Source organism: Dipteris shenzhenensis, chromosome 9 (genome assembly GCF_047967505.1).
Source record: "Dipteris shenzhenensis isolate YYH24624 ecotype China chromosome 9, Dip_SZ_1.0, whole genome shotgun sequence".
Classification (NCBI taxonomy): Eukaryota; Viridiplantae; Streptophyta; class Polypodiopsida; order Gleicheniales; family Dipteridaceae; genus Dipteris; species Dipteris shenzhenensis.
The window spans coordinates 43,385,996-43,403,382 of record NC_141604.1 but is presented as its reverse complement, the minus strand read 5'-3'; the positions used below and the strand labels follow the sequence as shown (position 1 = coordinate 43,403,382).

At 44.1% G+C, this 17,387-nt stretch overlaps 1 protein-coding gene across 2 annotated transcripts in view; it reads left to right on the top strand.

Moving 5' to 3' along the window:
• ABA3 (molybdenum cofactor sulfurase (LOS5) (ABA3)) overlaps positions 1–17,387 on the top strand; it is a 149,245-nt gene extending 131,858 nt beyond the window's left edge. For both annotated transcript variants that reach the window (XM_087378963.1, XM_087378962.1), the window contains 3 exons: positions 15,949–16,061; positions 16,225–16,335; positions 16,433–17,387. In XM_087378963.1, the coding sequence (XP_087235089.1) occupies positions 15,949–16,061; positions 16,225–16,335; positions 16,433–16,582 (374 nt within the window). In that variant the 3' untranslated portion in view covers positions 16,583–17,387. The remainder of the gene's footprint in view (positions 1–15,948; positions 16,062–16,224; positions 16,336–16,432) is intronic.

Sequence of the window (17,387 nt, the reverse complement as noted above, 5' to 3'; positions counted from 1 at the left end):
CCACTGCATACCATGCCATAGGGAGGAAAATCTTTGTTCCATTGGGGAACTGCCTCAGAGTCTCCATTGCATCTATCCCATTGACACCTCAGAGTATGTTGGGTCTTTTTTCAGATTCTTGACAAAGTTTGTCCTCCATCAGCTCTACTTTGATGATCTGTCTTCATTTAAAAAATGTGATCTTTCACACACAAAGAGAAGAATCTTCTAAAAGAAACATCCATAGGAAGAGAACAACACACATGTTAGAATGGAAGACATTAAGAATTTAGATTGACCTTATGTGAAAATTGATCCACATAACAAAAGATAGCGAGCCATGTACAATGAATTATAAAGACCCCCTAATTTTTGTGCAATCAAATAAATATAAGGATAGAGGACTAACTATGAAATGGACACAAAGATAGTTAATTGAATGTACCCTTGGCTTAAGTTCTATTGGACTTTTAATTGCAAAGAGTCCGGAAATGTCTTTCCTTATAGATTATTTGGATTTTTTTGCAAGCTATTCTTTCCTTGAATTTATTGCTAAGATGATAGGGATACTCAATAAAGTAATTCATCCTCTAGCTGATACCACTTGGTTGTTCTCTTTTGTGACGATGTCAAGGGAAGTTGGTCACATTAAGGTTTTGTCACAATGTGTTGATTATTTGTCTCGTTGGGTGGCATAAGACTTTAATTAAGATTAGGTCCTTTTAGGGCTATTCGGCACGGTTTGGGAATATGTCTCTTAGATTAGGGTTCCATCCCAATGTTAGGATCATTTTCTTTGCACTCTCTTGTTTGAGACAAGTCATGGTTGCCTATCTATTCGAGGATGGCCTGGTCATAGAGTATATGCATTGGGGACTCCTTGGATGAACACATGGAGATCACATAGGCATCATGGAGATTCTGGCTGGTACATGACTCATATTGAACATAGAACATTTTTTGACGACCTAGGGTCTCATGATTGGTTGGAGCACATGGAGGTTCTATGACCACATATCCAGGACTAGGGTTCAAGGGACACAGCCCTTGGAGGGTCTGTGCATGCAATGTCCTTCCTGGGACCTTTTGAATGCCGTGGAAGGAGCTTGGAAGTCCATGTGGGACTGCTGTTGATAGAGCTCGTTGTTGGGCTATCCATGAGCCCACATAGGGCTGGATTGAGTGGCCTTAATGTAGCCTTTTATAAGCCCACTTAAGGCCCTCATCAAGCCCTGAAAGACCCAACCCAGGATGAAAGAAAGACCCAACCCAGGTCGGCCGTTTTGTGGCTCGTTGGCCTGGTCGGCCGTCTTGAAGAGCCTGCCCGGGGAGGGGAAAGGGGGGGGGGGGGGGGCGGGGCTCTACTCATATTAATAAATAGGAACTCTTTGGCTCATTCTCTCATCACCACTGAGGTTTATTCAAGGCATGCTGCAGTGAGGGATTGCAGCAGTTTTAGGGAGAGTGCTTGGCTCTGTTTTGTGGCCATCTAGGCTCTGGGTAGGACTGCAATAGGCTGCCTAACAATTTGAGCTATTTTGTGGTATGAGAATAGTCCACACTTTGCAATACTATATTTTGTATTGTCAATATTGATGTGTGTTATCCTGGATCCTGGCATTTAAACTTGTGCATGTGTGAAGATAGATCTGGGAGGGAGAATGATCCATGGGAATCCATCCTTGCGCTGCGGAGCAGTGACATGAGTGCTGCCCTATATCTCTGACAGATGACTCGCCCATAAAAGATCATAGTCGGAGGAGATTCAGTTTGGTAAACTTGACATCAATATCCTTCTTGTCCACCCTAAGGGTTCCCCCTCAAAACTGTTGGAAAAGGATATCTCTGTAAATCTCTATAGATGAGGAGTAAATCCGTTGTGAAGACTCAGGTCACTAAGCCAACTCATAAGCACGTTGTGTGTAAAGGATCAGCAGAGGCTACAGAGACCTCAGACATTGTTACAAGCAGCCCATGTAATGTAATATCTATGACCCAACTTAATCTCATGAAAGACGACTGGCTTTGAGGTGCTACCACTGGAATGTAAATCCATGCTTGATGGAGACTCAAAAAATAGTTCCAATTAAAGATGCACCAACAAATTCGCCTTTAGGTAGCACAACTTACAAGGCCTTCAACCTTGCTTTCTGTGCACCTCTCTCTGAGCAAGGACCTGCACAATCAACTTACAACAAAAATCTTAGCCGACTGGGATGCTTAGGGATTCTCTAAATTTGGTGTCTTTCATTTCATGACAAGGCCAATAATTTTAGGAATGGATGGTTGCATTCAACACACTGTATTGAATCTAACCAACTAATTGCTTGGAAAATTTGATTTGCAACAAAGACGGGACCAACCAACTAACGAGCAGGAATTCCAATAAAAGTCCTGCAGGAACGATTTTCGCCAGACAACAAACATGCCAATTGATATCTACACAGTTAGCATTCGTTGCCTCACACAAGGAGTAAAAAGAAGACACTATTCACGTCTCTATACTGTCATACAAGGTCTATCTCAAATTTATACAAATGTGTTGTCACTTGCAACGAATATATTCTCTCCTAATAGAACGTGAAGCCCACACTGGCTTGTGACTGATCCTTCAAGCCCAAATAGAAGAATAAGGTGACTGCAAGAATTCAAAAGCATTGGGAAGACTTCTAAGGTCTTTTAAAAAGTATACAAGGATCGTGAACAAGATCTAGTAAAAGAGGTCTCAAATGAAGGCTGATCACATTTGTGACAGTTCTACTAGCAGAGGATGGGCTGCCACTAATGCAAAGAGGTGTGATAAAAGCCCTTTACATGAGGTAAAAGATACCAGTTTTCGTAGAGAATCCTTTCTAGTTGATGCAAGTTTTGAAGGACTCCCGTGCTCTCCGCATTTGACAGTTCTACTAGCAGAGGATGGGCTGCCACTAATGCAAAGAAGTGTGATAAAAGCCCTTTACACAAGGTCAAAGATACCAGTTTTCGTAGAGAATCCTTTCTAGTTGATGTAAGTTTTGAGGGACTCCCGTGCTCTCCGCATTGACCTTCGCAATTCTGACGCTTTTGTGGAATAGAGGCTCCTTGCCAAAGAAAGCTGCAACTTCAGGGTAAAACTTCCACTGCTTCCATCTCATTGGTCTACTATTAGCAAGATTTCTTCAAAGAAGGTAAGCCCAAAGTGTCTCCTTTGTGCAAAGCATTAACAATCCACTTGCCTATGAATTTGGCTGCTAATCCTTCTATGTTGACTAGGTTGGGGAGAGTGCATTAATCCCACCTCACTTTGGCCACCTTTTTGTGATCAAGCTCACCTCCCCACAGAACATCCCTAAATAAGGAGTTTAATTTTATTGAGGCCACTCTTGGAAGGATACCAGCATGATATGAAATAAATAACAGAAAGGTAAATGAAATGGTTGAAGACAAATTTTCTCCTCACCACGAAGCATTGAATGCCTTGCCGTTTACCTCCTCTTGTATTCTTTGAAGCACTCACTCCCACCTATCCTTCAATAAACAATGAAGGCTGATTGGAATCCTTATAAGTGAGGAGGGAACACCTTCCTACAAAACCTTGCAACCTCTCTTCATAACCACATCAAGGGGCTTACTTTTGGTGCCATATATTCTCATTTTGCTATGATTTATATTGGACACAAGTGCTGCTAATAATATCTCCAAACAATGAATAGTTGCTCCCACTGAAACCTCATCATTATGGAGTGTCATCAGCAAACTACCGATAAACTATTCGGGTTTCATTGTCTTGTGGAGTACCCTTAATCCATCCATTGTTAACCTTATCCTAAATGAGCAAACCCAAGGAATCTGCTGCATCCTTATCCTTAATGAGCAAACCCAAGGAATCCTAAATGAGCAAACCCAAGGAATTTGTTGGGCAAGTTAATAGTGAGGGGCCTCTCTCTAGGTACAGAGTCCTGGAAACTTCTTCTGCAGTGCGGTCTCCTTTGGAACACCCCCCACACGGTTGGTCAGTGGCAATAGTCACACAGATGGCTCTTCTCAGAGGCCCCCCTTACAGGGAAGGGCTCTCCCTTGATGCGGAGTCTCTTCACAGTTTGGCAGCGATTGGCAAGGGGTCTTATCTGGGCTAGTCCTCAGTTTTCGGAAGAGTTCGCACGACAGTTGGCACCTGGAGGTCCGGGATTAGGATGGTCGCATGCTAGGACAGAGGTTACACATTGGTTGGGGACTATCGTGAGATTGAAACTGCACTATGTTGTGTTTTTAGAGGATGAGTTTGGGAATGTTCCTGGATTCATCTAGGTATATTGGTTGTGGACAGTGGGACAGTGGCCCAGCTTGATCTTTCAGGACGTGGGCGAGACTCGTGGCTGATGCAGAGGTACGATTAGAGACCCTCTCACATCTTTGGGGTGCGGGCCCGAGGATGGCAGAGATTGGTGGGCGGGCCTTCAGAGTTTCACACCAGCACAGTGGTTGGGCCAGTTCTTAGGGACAGGGGTACCTCTTCGGATTCACCTATTCCCCCTCCCTCCCATTCTCAGCGGAGCCCAGTTCTACAGTGTGGGTCCAAGGGGACTCTTGCAGTCTCTGATAGATAGACATACGGAGATGGATGGTGTCACGGGGACGTGATGGTGATGGTGAAGTGTCTAAACTAACTGCCACTGAATTTAGCCTAGGGGCCTTAGTTAATGCCCAAAGGGTACCTATGATTTCACGTGCAATAAGTGCAACTCCTAGTGCTATTAGAGTGGTTCTAGTTTCTAAGGTCATTGGTTTGGTTCGCTGGGTCATCCTTTAAAAATTGACCCCCTAGAGGTCCTATAAACTAGGGTCATTGGTTCCAAGCATTAGGGTCATGGTTTGCCAACTGACCCCCCTAGGGGCATTAAATTCCCACGCCCCATTTGCCATGTGTCTGTGTGTGGAGCTTGTGTGGCCTCTCTGCTTGCCTTGTGGCACCTGGGTGTCACCTCCGGAAGCACCTCGAAGGCCCTGGAGCCCTTCCCTTCCCTTCCTTGCTGTTTTGAGTCTTCTCCCCTACCAGAGGTCTCAAGATGGCGGATTTCTGCAGCTCCCCTCTTGCTGGCTGAAGTGGATTTTGAAGCTTTCTCCATGATAGTTCTCCTCCCCTTGGTGTTTCCTACTACTGGCATGCTTCCTGGACGTGGACGCCTACATTTTGGGCCTTTTCTGAAGGTTTTCTTTACTTTCTTTGCGACAAAAGTCTTCCTTTCTTGCATCTAAGGCCATGTTCCTGGATGCCTCACTCCTAGCTCCTGTCTGGTGCAAGGCACACTGAGATCTGAGGTGTTTGTGGGCTGAAAACTCCATTCTAGAGGACGCAATCATGGCGGATTTGCTACAGCTTGCTGGACGCTCTTTCTCTTGACCTTTGCTGGTGCTGGAAGTCAGTCAAGGGCAGCTCCCTCCTACCAGATTCTGCTGTCTGCTGTTCAACCATCTTCTGGGGCTGTTTCGAGCTGAAACAGGCTATTTCTGTTGGCCGGATGCTTATCTTCTTCTTCTGCTTTGTGCTTCTGTCATTCTTGCTGAGTTTGTGCGAGGTTGGATGCCCTGCCTTGGCCCAGGAGAGGATTGGGGCACTGGTTGTGATACTCTCTTCCTAGGGGTGCAGTGGCAAGCCTTGGGCTCAGTAATGGCTTTGATCTATGTGGATGCATTGCTTGGCATGTTGTCGGGTTGTTCTACTTGTGTTGTGCATGGCTACTGAAGGGAACCAAGAGAATAGCACCGGGAGTCGGTCACGGGCAGAGCCATGGATTGGCATTGAACTGGATTGCATCTGCAGGTGAGCTCTTGAAGGGAGTCCCTTGTATTTGAGCTAACCAGTAATTAAATAAATACCGCAAGGGGTGCCAAGTGTTGGGGCCAACAGGTGTCAGTGTGTATGCTTTTGAGTAGGGGCATTCTAGCCTCCCTTGTTTTGAATGGTTCAGTGATGCTATGCTGTGAAGTTATATGTGGGCAATGGCAATGGTTCATATTGGCTGTATTTCAGAGTTGTGAGATAATAGTGTTAGTTACACTGCCCTTTGTTAGTCAAAGGCCAGTTACAGTGGTTCCATTACCGGGATCCTCACTAAATCATCTAGAGGAGTCCCTGGGCAGCTTGGGTAGAGAAAGCATCTGCTGATTTTTCCTGGTACAGCCACCCATTGTCTTGGATATGGAGCATATAGGGCTTGATTATGGTGCAGACTTAGAGTCTAAGCCAGAGCAGCAGATAAGGGGAGCACACTCTGGAATAAGGGTGCAAGATGCAGCCCATGAAAGGAAGAATACTCAGGTTGATGCATTGGGGCAGCCAGCTCCACAAGTACATAATCCAGTGGGTACAATTGCATTGGGTGCAGACCCAAGTGTACAGCCAAATGCTATGGCAGTGATGCAAACTCAGATGGCGTCTGTGTTGCAAGTTTTGACTCAGCTCACTCAGAGTTTTGCTGAGATTGTGCATAATCCAGCTCTAATGCCGAGGGCAGAGGCACAGCCCATCCAGGATCCACAAATGCATGTGGGACAGCCACAAACACCCGTGGTACAGCCACTTGTGGTGCCACAGAGGCAGGGACCAAATGGGAATGAGCATGGTAGCAATGCTCAGAATGGGCAGCAAAGGTAGCAAGCCCAACCACAATATGTGGTTCAGCCAACTCACTTTGGAGGAGGATCTATATTTCAGGCCATGACCTCACAGCCAGCCCCAAACTCTTTGTATGCTAATGTGGGGATACAGCCTGGAATGCAGGGAGGCAGTCCCATGGTGTCTCACACTCAAGCAATACCACCTGTGCCACCAAATCCAGCTGTGGGGAGTGCTCTACAGGCTCCAGAAGGACCCCAAGGACAACAGCCTCTTTATTTGCATCCACTTGGCTATGACCAAAAGCCAGGCTTAAGATGAAGGATTACAAGGAGGGGGGGGGCAGCATTGAAGTTTGAGACCTTCAACGGACATGCAGATAGGATGAAGGCTCTTACCTTTTTGCAGCAATTTGACTTGGCTTTTGCTGGAGGTTACTTCCGAGAGTCCTCGAAAATCAGGAAGGTAGCCACATTTCTCAAAGGTAATGCAATGCAGTGGTGGTGGTGTATTCTTCTTCAGGGGCAGACACTTGCTACATGGGTTGATTTCAAGAAGGTATTCTCAGCCAGATGGCTCACCACTACATTTGACGTGGATGTCATGACTTAGTTGCATAACTTGAATGCTAGGGAATGCATAAGAAGTTTTGGGATGCACTTCTGCCTATGACCTCCTACAGAATAGTTCCCTTTTCAGAGTAGGTTGAAAAGTATTGTTGTGGTCTTCCTAAAGAGTTGAGGCACTATTGTACAAAGACACATTTCCAGCATGTCACAGTTGATAGAGAATGCAAACACAGCTTACTCACTCATGCAGGGCAGAGTCTCAGGCTTCAAAAGCAACTTTAAGGAGCCAAAGAAACCACAACAAGCTGGAAAAGTACCTCTCAAATCAAAGTTTGTGGCAGGTCAAAGAAGAAAACAGCAGCCCTGTTCTCTCACCTCTGAAGAGAGGAATAAATTGTTTGCTGAAGGGAAGTGTTTTCTTTGCAAAGAGACTGGTCATAGGGCAGACGATTGTCCTAACACGAAAAGAAAAGAACCCGCAGCAACTCAGGCTGAGTCTAATCAAGGCACAAAGAGGACCCCAGAGGCAAGAAACCCAGGCCAAGTGCTGGCCACATTCCTGATATCATTGGGGGTGAGCATGACGAGAAGAAGACAGAGATGTGCAGAGCATGGGGCAAGCTATGGGATCAGCATTGTCTGTACTTCTTTGACAAAGGGGCCAAAGCAAATTTCATAACTCCTGAACTTGCAGCTCAGTTGGGTCTTCGACCAGAGGAAATTGGCCCTCTTTGTGAGGCCAACATGGCTAATCCGGAGCTCAGTACCCCTGTCACTCCTATCATAGGGAAGCTACGGATTCACATTCAGTGATATGTGGATTATGAGGATTTTTATGTGATGCCTTTACCTGAGTGATGTTTTGCTGGGGATGCCTTGGATATACCGTGTTCATTGTATCATTGATACACATGATAAGAAGCTTACCTTTACTTATAGGGGTAAAACCCAAGTCATAGATGTAAACATGAAAGGGGAATTGGATATACTGTGTTCATTGTATCATTGATACACATGATAAGAAGCTTACCTTTACTTATAGGGGTAAAACCCAAGTCATAGATGTAAACATGAAAGGGGAATCAGTCCCAGTTGTATCCACTTCGGTGATTTCTTCTATAATGAAAAAGAATCTTTCAGCGTATTTGATATTTGTAAAAGAAAAGGAACCAGTAGAGGATGAATCTTATTTCTTCAAACTGGAAAAACAGCAAACTGAGCTTTTATTTCAGTTTCAAAATTGTTTCTCAAATGAACTCCCAGAGGAGTTACCTCCTGAAAGGTCAGAAGATCATACCATTGACATCATTCCTGGCAGCTCTCCACCGAACCGACCACCATATAGGGTGAGTGCGGCACAGCAGGAGGAGATCATGTGTCAGGTGAATGAATTGCTACAGAAGGGGTTGATTCAGCCAAGCTCTTCTCCATATTGTTCTCCCGTCCTACTATTGTAGAAGAAGGATGGATCTTGGAGAATGTGTATTGACTACAGGGCTTTGAATAATATCTCTATCAAGAATCGATTTCCTATGGAGTATTAGCCACTAGGTAAAAAGTAGTAAGTGGGGTTTTCTCTCCGTTGCTTTCTCCACATGATTGCATTTTGATTCCACCATGTTGCGCAAGCTATGGCCAATAGATATAGACTCATCCACCCATTTTTGAGATGATCAATAGATTTATTTTTTACATCACCCAAGGATATCAAATACCTTACGATATGCATTAAGTTGACAAAAAATAACCTCAATCATACACCAGTATGGACCTAATGATGGAGAAGTACCAAAATGGACCCTCTTTTGATATTTTCTCATGATCCTATAAATGCAGGATCTAGCATTAACATAACATATGCATAAAACACATTGTCGATGCACAGAATAGTGCACACAACAGAGTGAGTTTCTTGATGAGGTTCTTCCCCTAGAACGTATAAGCCTATTACCTAATGGTCTTACCATCTTATGGATTGTGTTGCTTTGATTCGTTATTTCAAGGTTCTAGCATAGACCCCAAACCATTATCCAATTTAGGTGCACTAGGTTAGGTTATCTAACGACATCTAATGTTCTAGCCCTCATAGAGAAGTAAGGTAGAGGTGTATACTCGTGGCACATTGACACTAAGGAAATGAAATTTATATTTATTGTCAATATTATAGAAGTAACCATTTTTGTTTCTTTTCTTATTGAGAGCTTTTTATCGGAGACACAACAAAGTGTCTAGACAATCCTCTTTTCTCTCAAGCCTCTTGGTTAATCACTTCTTTATCCAACCCTATCATTCTGGGTTGTTGGCTTTTCCCCTTTCAGTTTGATGAAGGCATCTTCTTGTTCTCAAGGTTAGCCTTGCCAATAGCATTTAGTTGATCCTCAAAATCGTGGCTATTAGGGAGTACCTCTTACTAAAGCCTCTTCCGATTCCATATCCATTGGGAAAAAGCTAGCATCCTGTAAATGCATAGATAGAGCTTGGTTGCAAATCATCCATATTCCGTGCTTAACAACAACGGCAGCCATCTCCAACCTTTCAAATAGAAAAAACATGGAATGTTCATGCATAAACCGTATGTTCGTCACCACCAACCCTTTTGACCCACGTGTTGTGCACCCATCCTTCCAAGAAGGCAACAAGGGAGCGAGGACCATGAACATCACAAGAATACGCCTTTCTATTTCATTTAATAGATTAGTGTATGTGAGCTTTTTTTGAGACTTTACCTTATAAATCTGTTCCATGTTCTTGAACATCCCTAGCACTTTGACTTTGGAACCATTCCTCTTACAACACTCTCTGATGGGAACACTGCATCTCTAGAATGTTTGGCAAGCCATCCTTTGGTGATTGGGAGGAGAGCTTCGCTTTGCGCCACCTTTCGGTTCGATTGTGCCCCTGACAAACAAGTGATTTCCCCTTGCACTGCTCCTACATAAGATCTTATAGGGAGCTCTTTCATGGGACTTTTCCCTTTGATGTGTCTCTAGGGCACTTGCACTCGTTCAACTCTTTGAAGTATTCATTAAGTCTCATTGACTTGTCAACCTGTATGTTCTTCTTTTGCCATGGAGAAGGTCATCTCTATGAGGCAATGGGTCATGAAGCTCAGGCAAAAGGCAACGTAGGGCATTAGTCTCCTCTGTACCTTCTGTGAGACCACCTTATTCAACGCGTAGTGTAAAATCATGCAAGTGAAAGATTGTTCTTTCCTGACAGAAGATATATCTTCATGGAAAATTGGGTTTGTCCCTTTGCATGTTCACATTTGCAGATGGGACTTAGAGTTTAGGAGCTCGAGGAACATCCCTGTCTCCATCACTTGACATCCCTTCATCCCCCTTTATCTTTAACAATCTTGTTTTAAGTTCCATCATACATTGACTAAATAAGAGGACAAAGTCAATCAATTTGTCTTTTCTTGATTTCTTCCTGTTTGGGTAGTACACGAAGATGGAGATGGTGAGTAGGGCTCTACCAACACACGAGTGATCAATCTGTATCACCAAACTCATTAAGTAGCCAAATTATTGGGAATAGGTAAGATTCTATGGTGCTTGCTAGAGTGCTAATCTTGCCACTCGTGTTGATTTATTTAGTCTCCAAATAGAGAAGAAAATGACACTCTCATAAAGAATTTTGCCAACATGTGAGTGATTAAACCGTATATGGGAGTGTCGGTGATGGGTAGCAGTGGCAAGATTAGCACCACATAATCTTTCCATTCCCAATCATCTTGCTACTTGCAAGGCAAATCTTCTACATTTCATCTTCTATCAGAGGTATCCCACTTATAATTGCAGAAACACTGCTAGATTATTACTTTCTAAAACAACCTTATTATTTTACAAAGGTGACATTGTGCATGGTTTATGCACGTATTGCTTCCCACCGATAATAGCTAGGAGTGGAATACTCCAACGGTATTTCTCCAAGATCCCCATGACACATGAGTCACTGCTGGAGACTAGACAATAAGCTATATATGTCAATCACTACATCTTTGTTTGTCTTGGTGATCAACAAGAGCACCTCGGTATCCTTTTCCTCCATTATTCTACCTCAACAGGGTCTATAGGTTTTTCAATCTTGCTCATGGCATTTGTGGCCTTGGGTGTAGGCTAGGGCAAGCAATGAAAGCTCAAGAATGAAGGGGAGAAGACAAAAAACGAGCTGCTGTAATGAATTGCTTCAAAAAAAAGTGGAGGCTCAAGAGAGAGCCAATATATTAAAACCCTAGGGCTAAGTGTCGTAACTGTCCTAAGTGGTACATGTAATAACTGTACCAGCTGACCTAATTGACTATAACTAGGCCTACAAGGCACATACCAAGGAATGAGTGGCACTTATGGATAGCCCATAGAATGACCTACAAACCCCCCTCCATGGTATGGGCTGAAGTATCCTGGACATGGCTCAGGATACCTAAATATCTAATGTCATAGTTGCACATGTTCATCCTATAGGGATATAGCAACCTATGACTATTCAGAGTACAACAGATCAAGTTACAAAAGATACTAAGTTTAAAGCTGGCCGAAAAGCTTAAACTTAGGTCGAGGTAGAGCCTTCGTAAAAAGATCTGCCAAGTTGTCTTCAGTGGGAACATAAGACAACGGAATATCCCCCTCGTCTCTGGCGGTCTCCTTTGAGGAGGGTTGAGATAGGTCGAACCTCAATCATGCATGCTCTGGTCGTCCCACATGTCGTGTGTGGTCTCCGTGTCTCTTGTCCACCCACATCGTGGTGACGGGCCTCATTGTTGATCCATAGTGCTCTCGTCTCCTTGAGCTCCTCCCCCTCTCTCTCTGACATGGTGATAGTGAACCTCAATATGCTTTGTGCGAGCATGGAAAATGAGATTTCGTGCTATAGCCAAAGCACTCTGACTATCAGTGAAGATGACGGTAGGAACAGTCTGACATGCATGGAGATTTGCAAGTAACTGCCGGAGCCAAACACACTCCACTGTAGTTGTAAAAGTTTATCTGTACTCAGCTTCACAGTTAGAAGTAGCAATTGTAGTCTGTTTCTTGCTGAACCAAGAAATGCATGAAGTAACAAGCATGAAACAATTTTGCCACTATGTGACACACGGGTGTCCGGACAGGCAGCCCAATCACTATCAGTGAATCCATGCATAACAAGTGAAGAATCAGCCTCATGAAGGAGGCCCAAATGCTGAGTGCCTTTGAGATACCTAAAGACACGCTTCACGGACTGCCAATGGTCCGTAGAGGGGCTGTGCATATATCTGCTCAACTGTAAGACAGCATACTAAAGATCGGGTCTCGTATGTATGGCATAAGTAAATCAAATACCTACTGCGTGCTGATAGAGAGTGACATCACGTGCCCGTTGCCATCCTCATAAGAGAAGTGAAAACCAAGCTCTAATGGTGTGGACACTGGCTTGCAATCCTCAAACTGAAAACGCTGCAAAAGCTGTCCAATATACTTGGATTAAAATGCCCCCCTCACTGCTAGCAAATTGAATGCCCAGATAGTAATGCAAAAGACCAAGATTAGATGTATAGGGTAGCCTTCATAGGGCTGTTGTGAAAGCCAAGTGTGAGCAAATGAGCATGTATCGTGGAATACCAAGCCCAGGGTGCCTGCTTCAATCCATAGAGGGTTTTCTTTAAGCGGCACACCTTACTTTCAGAACCTTCAACCTCAAAGGTAGGAGGTTGGGAAACATAGACCTCTTCCTGCAAATTCCCATGAAGGAAAGTTGTCTTGATATCAAGCTGATGTACCTTCCAATGAAAGTGGGCAGCAAAGGCAATAACAATGCAGATAGTAGTCATCCTGGAAGTGGGGGCAAAAGTTTCCTTAAAAGTCAATGCCTTGTTGCTGAGCATAGCCCTTAGCAACAAGACGGGCTTTGTAACGGTCCACTGAACTATCAACTTTCCGTTTAATCTTATAAACTCACTTAGTTCCAATGGCATTCTTGCCAAGTTGCAAGTCACATAACTCCTAAGTGTTATTCTGATAGATAGAATCCAATTCAGCTTGCATAGCCTTCAACCACCAATCACTCTGAAAGGCATCCTTATGGCATAATGGCTCTTCATTGCATGTTGTAGCAACCAATGCACAAGAAACCAAATTAGCATGCTCTTTTTGGACAGCTGCTCTAGTACGGGCTGGCAGAGGAGTATATTGTTTGCTGTCTTTTAACGCGTCAAGGAGCCAACGGGGGACCTTTTTGGGCTCATGTATTTCAGCTCTTTCTTGGTCAAGAGCTCTGTGCACAATGTCCTGATCAAGCTGAGGCATATCAGGCTGTAAATGGTGCTGAATATCATGTTGCACATGTGGCTGCAAAGGACCAAGAGATGTAGGTGGAGCAACCTCAGTTGTGACATCATCATGAGCATCTGAAGGAAACAAAGGCATCAAGCTTTCAAAGAGATTTGGTGCATCACCAACGGGCTGTTTTTGACAGTCTAGCAAAGGCATATAGGAAGATGCATCAAACACAACATCCCTACTGACAAAACACTTGCCCGTGCGGAGCTGGTAGAGCTTATAGCCCTTGCTCTTGAGCTATACCCAATAAAAATGCATTTGACAGCTTTATCATCCAACTTCGTGCATGTCTAAGAAGGCACATTACCATATGCCAAGCATCCAAAAGTCCTTAGGTGAGAAATCCTAGGCTTATGACGTGCCCAAGCCTCATAAGTTTGATGGTCTTCAATGCCTTTGTGGGACATCCGTTCAAAATGTAATTAGCACACATAACGGCATATCCAACCACAACTTGTTAGGCAAGTGCTTGCCGTTCAACATACACATGGCCATCTCGATCAGGGATCTATTCTTTCTCTTAGCCATGGGATTCTGTTGAGGAGTTTAAGGCACCGTGCATTGATGATGATTGCCACGGGAGGCGAAAATAACAGCAAACTCCTTTGACATATATTCAACCCCCCTGTCTGTATTAAGGTGAGCAATTTTCAGCCCACTCTCATTCTCAGCCAAGGCAATAAAATGCCTGAAGCATGTAGCAACCTCAGATTTGGATTTCAATGCGAAAATCCAAGTATACTTGGTGAAGTCATCAATGAATGAGACGAAATAATAGAATCCCCCAATAGCTACAACCCGCATGGGTCCACAAACATCACTTCCTCACCTGATATAAGGATGCAAGTTGATCCCACGCTTGCTTTGTTGTCTTGCAAGACCAGATATGAGGGATAATGACCCTTTTAACTGAAAGAACAATCAAGGCATGTGTTTTGGTATCATGACCATCCCACTGAATCTGCTCCTGTGTAGTAGGTGAAGAACCTGTAGTCGAAGATGCAGCTGCCCTGGAAGTAGCATTAGACCCATCACTAGATGAGCCTGAAGCAGTACTTATAGTACCAGAGGCAAGAGCTGTAGCACTAGAAGCTGCATTACGTGTAGGCTTGACCTCAGCGCCCGAAACAATATTCCACAAATTCTTGGCAACCAGGACATGCCCCATCATGTATGCCCACATGGGGTAATTTGTGCCATCAAGCTTGTCCTCAGTCCCAAGCATCCAAAAGGCAAAACGTTGCTCAAGCTTCAAAGCTTTTCACTGCAAATGTGTGGCTGTCGCAAGGTGTATCTGCTGCAAAAAGATTCCCAAAAGGCAACATGAGGCCTTCCAAGGCAACACAAGGCCTTTCCAAAATGCCAAGAGAACAAAAGAAAGGACTGTTTTGCTGGAAATGAAGGAAGCCTTGCAGTAGGTGCTTACCAAATAATGGAGACTCAAAAATGTAGCAAGGAAAAGGCTGCAAATGCGAGCATAGGTGGTCAGCCTTGTAGGAGAGGTGAAAGGGACAGCAAATGACAAATGAGAGGGCTGTGAGAGGCTGGAATATCATGTTTCAGCAAGAGTAAATGCTCCCACAAGTGGGAAAACACCTCAAAATGAGTGCAGCAGCAGCGAGATGCGGGAAGCTCGTAGCCCGAGGTGTTAGAACAGCAATTGAGGGCAATAGAGCTTCAGAAAAGGTCCCCAAACAGCAGCAGTAGGCTCCAAACACCAAGGTCGGTGGCTGTAAGTGCTCAGAACAGCAGCAGCAGAAAAACCGGCTTCAATAGGTGCTCCAGAAGCATGCGAATCTCATACGTGTGGTAGGTGGCTACAGCAGACCTGTAAACAGCCCCGCTAAGTTCCCTAACTCGACTAAGCGTCGTAATTGTCGTAAGTGGTACATGTACTAACTGTACCAACTGACCTAATTGATTGCTACAAGGCACATACCAAGGAATGAGTGGCACCTATGGATAGCCCATTGAATGGCCTACATTGGGCTTCAAGTTCAAATCTTTGGTCACCTTCCGAATTCTTCTCGATACCATATCTCCTCCTTCCACAATGGGTTACTAGTTGCGGCCCCCTTGCCCACCCCCACAAACCCCTTACGCTCACCCGCCTGCCCAATGGGTTATCCCTCCCCCCCCCCCCCCCACCCCCTCCCCGCCTACACCCTCAATATCCCCGTACGCCCCCCTTTGTGCAAAATTGGAAGGAGGCATCCGTGAAGCCATTGGAATGGAGGCAAATCCAGCATCATTAAAGCGTGCCTTCGTCAAGTTTGTCACAAGATGTGGAATTCCAGTTTTTGTATTTTGTGTAAAGGGCCTGTTTGGTGAGTTGGTGGAGTAGATCTAATGGATCTGATAATATATGTCACACACACACACACACACATACTAGCCCCATAGCAGAATATGAGCTTTTTTTAGTATCTTTCAACATCTACTTTGACTAATATATTGCTAAAGCAATTGATAGTGTCTTGTTATCCAGCAATGATGCAGGTGGATGTTATGCAGTTTCGGCCAAATTTTGTGATTTCTGGTGGATCTCCTTATGAGGAAGATGGCTGGCAGTCAATGTTCCTTGGTAGTGTAAAGTTTTCAGTGAGTTCTATGGCTATCTACCTTTGGAGTTGTAGGCCATCTCTGGTTGTGGATTATTGTTTAGAGGCACAGAATTTGTATATTCATTACTTCTATGTTTTTGGGAACATCTAGAATCCTATGACTGATAGTCATTATTTCTGTGAATGATAATCTGATTCAGGTTCTAGGGGGTTGTAATCGATGCCAAATGGTTAATATAGATCAGAAAACAGGAAGCTCCCAAGAAAGAAGTAATCCTCTACTGACACTTGCATCCTACAGACGATTCAAGGTATAACGTGATCAGCGACCTATGCCCTTTGTCTTATCTAACGCAATGACATACCTATTATTAAGCTTTTGGATGAATTGTTGCACTTGTTATGCAGGGGAGGATCTTATTTGGAGTGCTCCTTGTACATGATCCTTCACAGCAGCAATTAGAATGCATGGGTGGAACTGAAGATTGTAGTCAGTTGCAGAGAATTGTGAGAGTAGGGTGCCCTGTCTTCTCAGAAGAATTGTGCAGAGAATTGTGAGAGTAGGGTGCCCTGTCTTCTCAGAAGACATTGTTTGCAGATAATTGAATCATCCAACTCTGTCAATCCATTGAATCGCAGACACAATACATGCATGTGACCAGGAGAAGAAGGTATCTAGAATGGGAAGTGCAGAAGAACGAACATAAAAAAGCAAGTGGCCTGCTCAGGGTCATCCCACGTAAGAAGAACAGCACATGTACAAGGCAGGTCACAGAAGCAGTGTCACGAGCACTGCGGTGTATTGTTGGCAACCTTTTGCGCAAGACAGATCGGTCTGACCCTATTTCCTACTGTACATGTTGGCCTCCTTTGAACGATCTAGTCGGGATTTAAAGAAGCCTGATTATCCAATTCGTTTGCTTTTGATGTAGTATTCATTGCTAGTGGTCCCTCATTGTAACTATTCTCTTCTTAATGTCTGGCACATCAACAGAAGACATGTCCGTGAGTTCAAATTGGGCTGGAGATAGAGATGCAGGGTCCCATGAAAATTTATGCTAAGGGATCAATACATGAACAAGAATGAAAATTGTAGCACAGAGATGGGTCAGTTCGTACAAAGTACAGACCTATTCGGCTATTTGTATATGTGAGGAAAATTTAGGTTAAAGGCATACCACATGGCACTATGAAGCCAATATGCAAGGACACTCCAACACATACCTTAGCGACATCAAAATAAATGGACAAAATTGTTCAACATGTAGCATTTATAAAATTGGCCATTCAATTAAATAAAGATGAGGCATACTATGCCTTATCTTTCTTTTTGTACTTAGCATTATCCCATTGGTATTGTGGT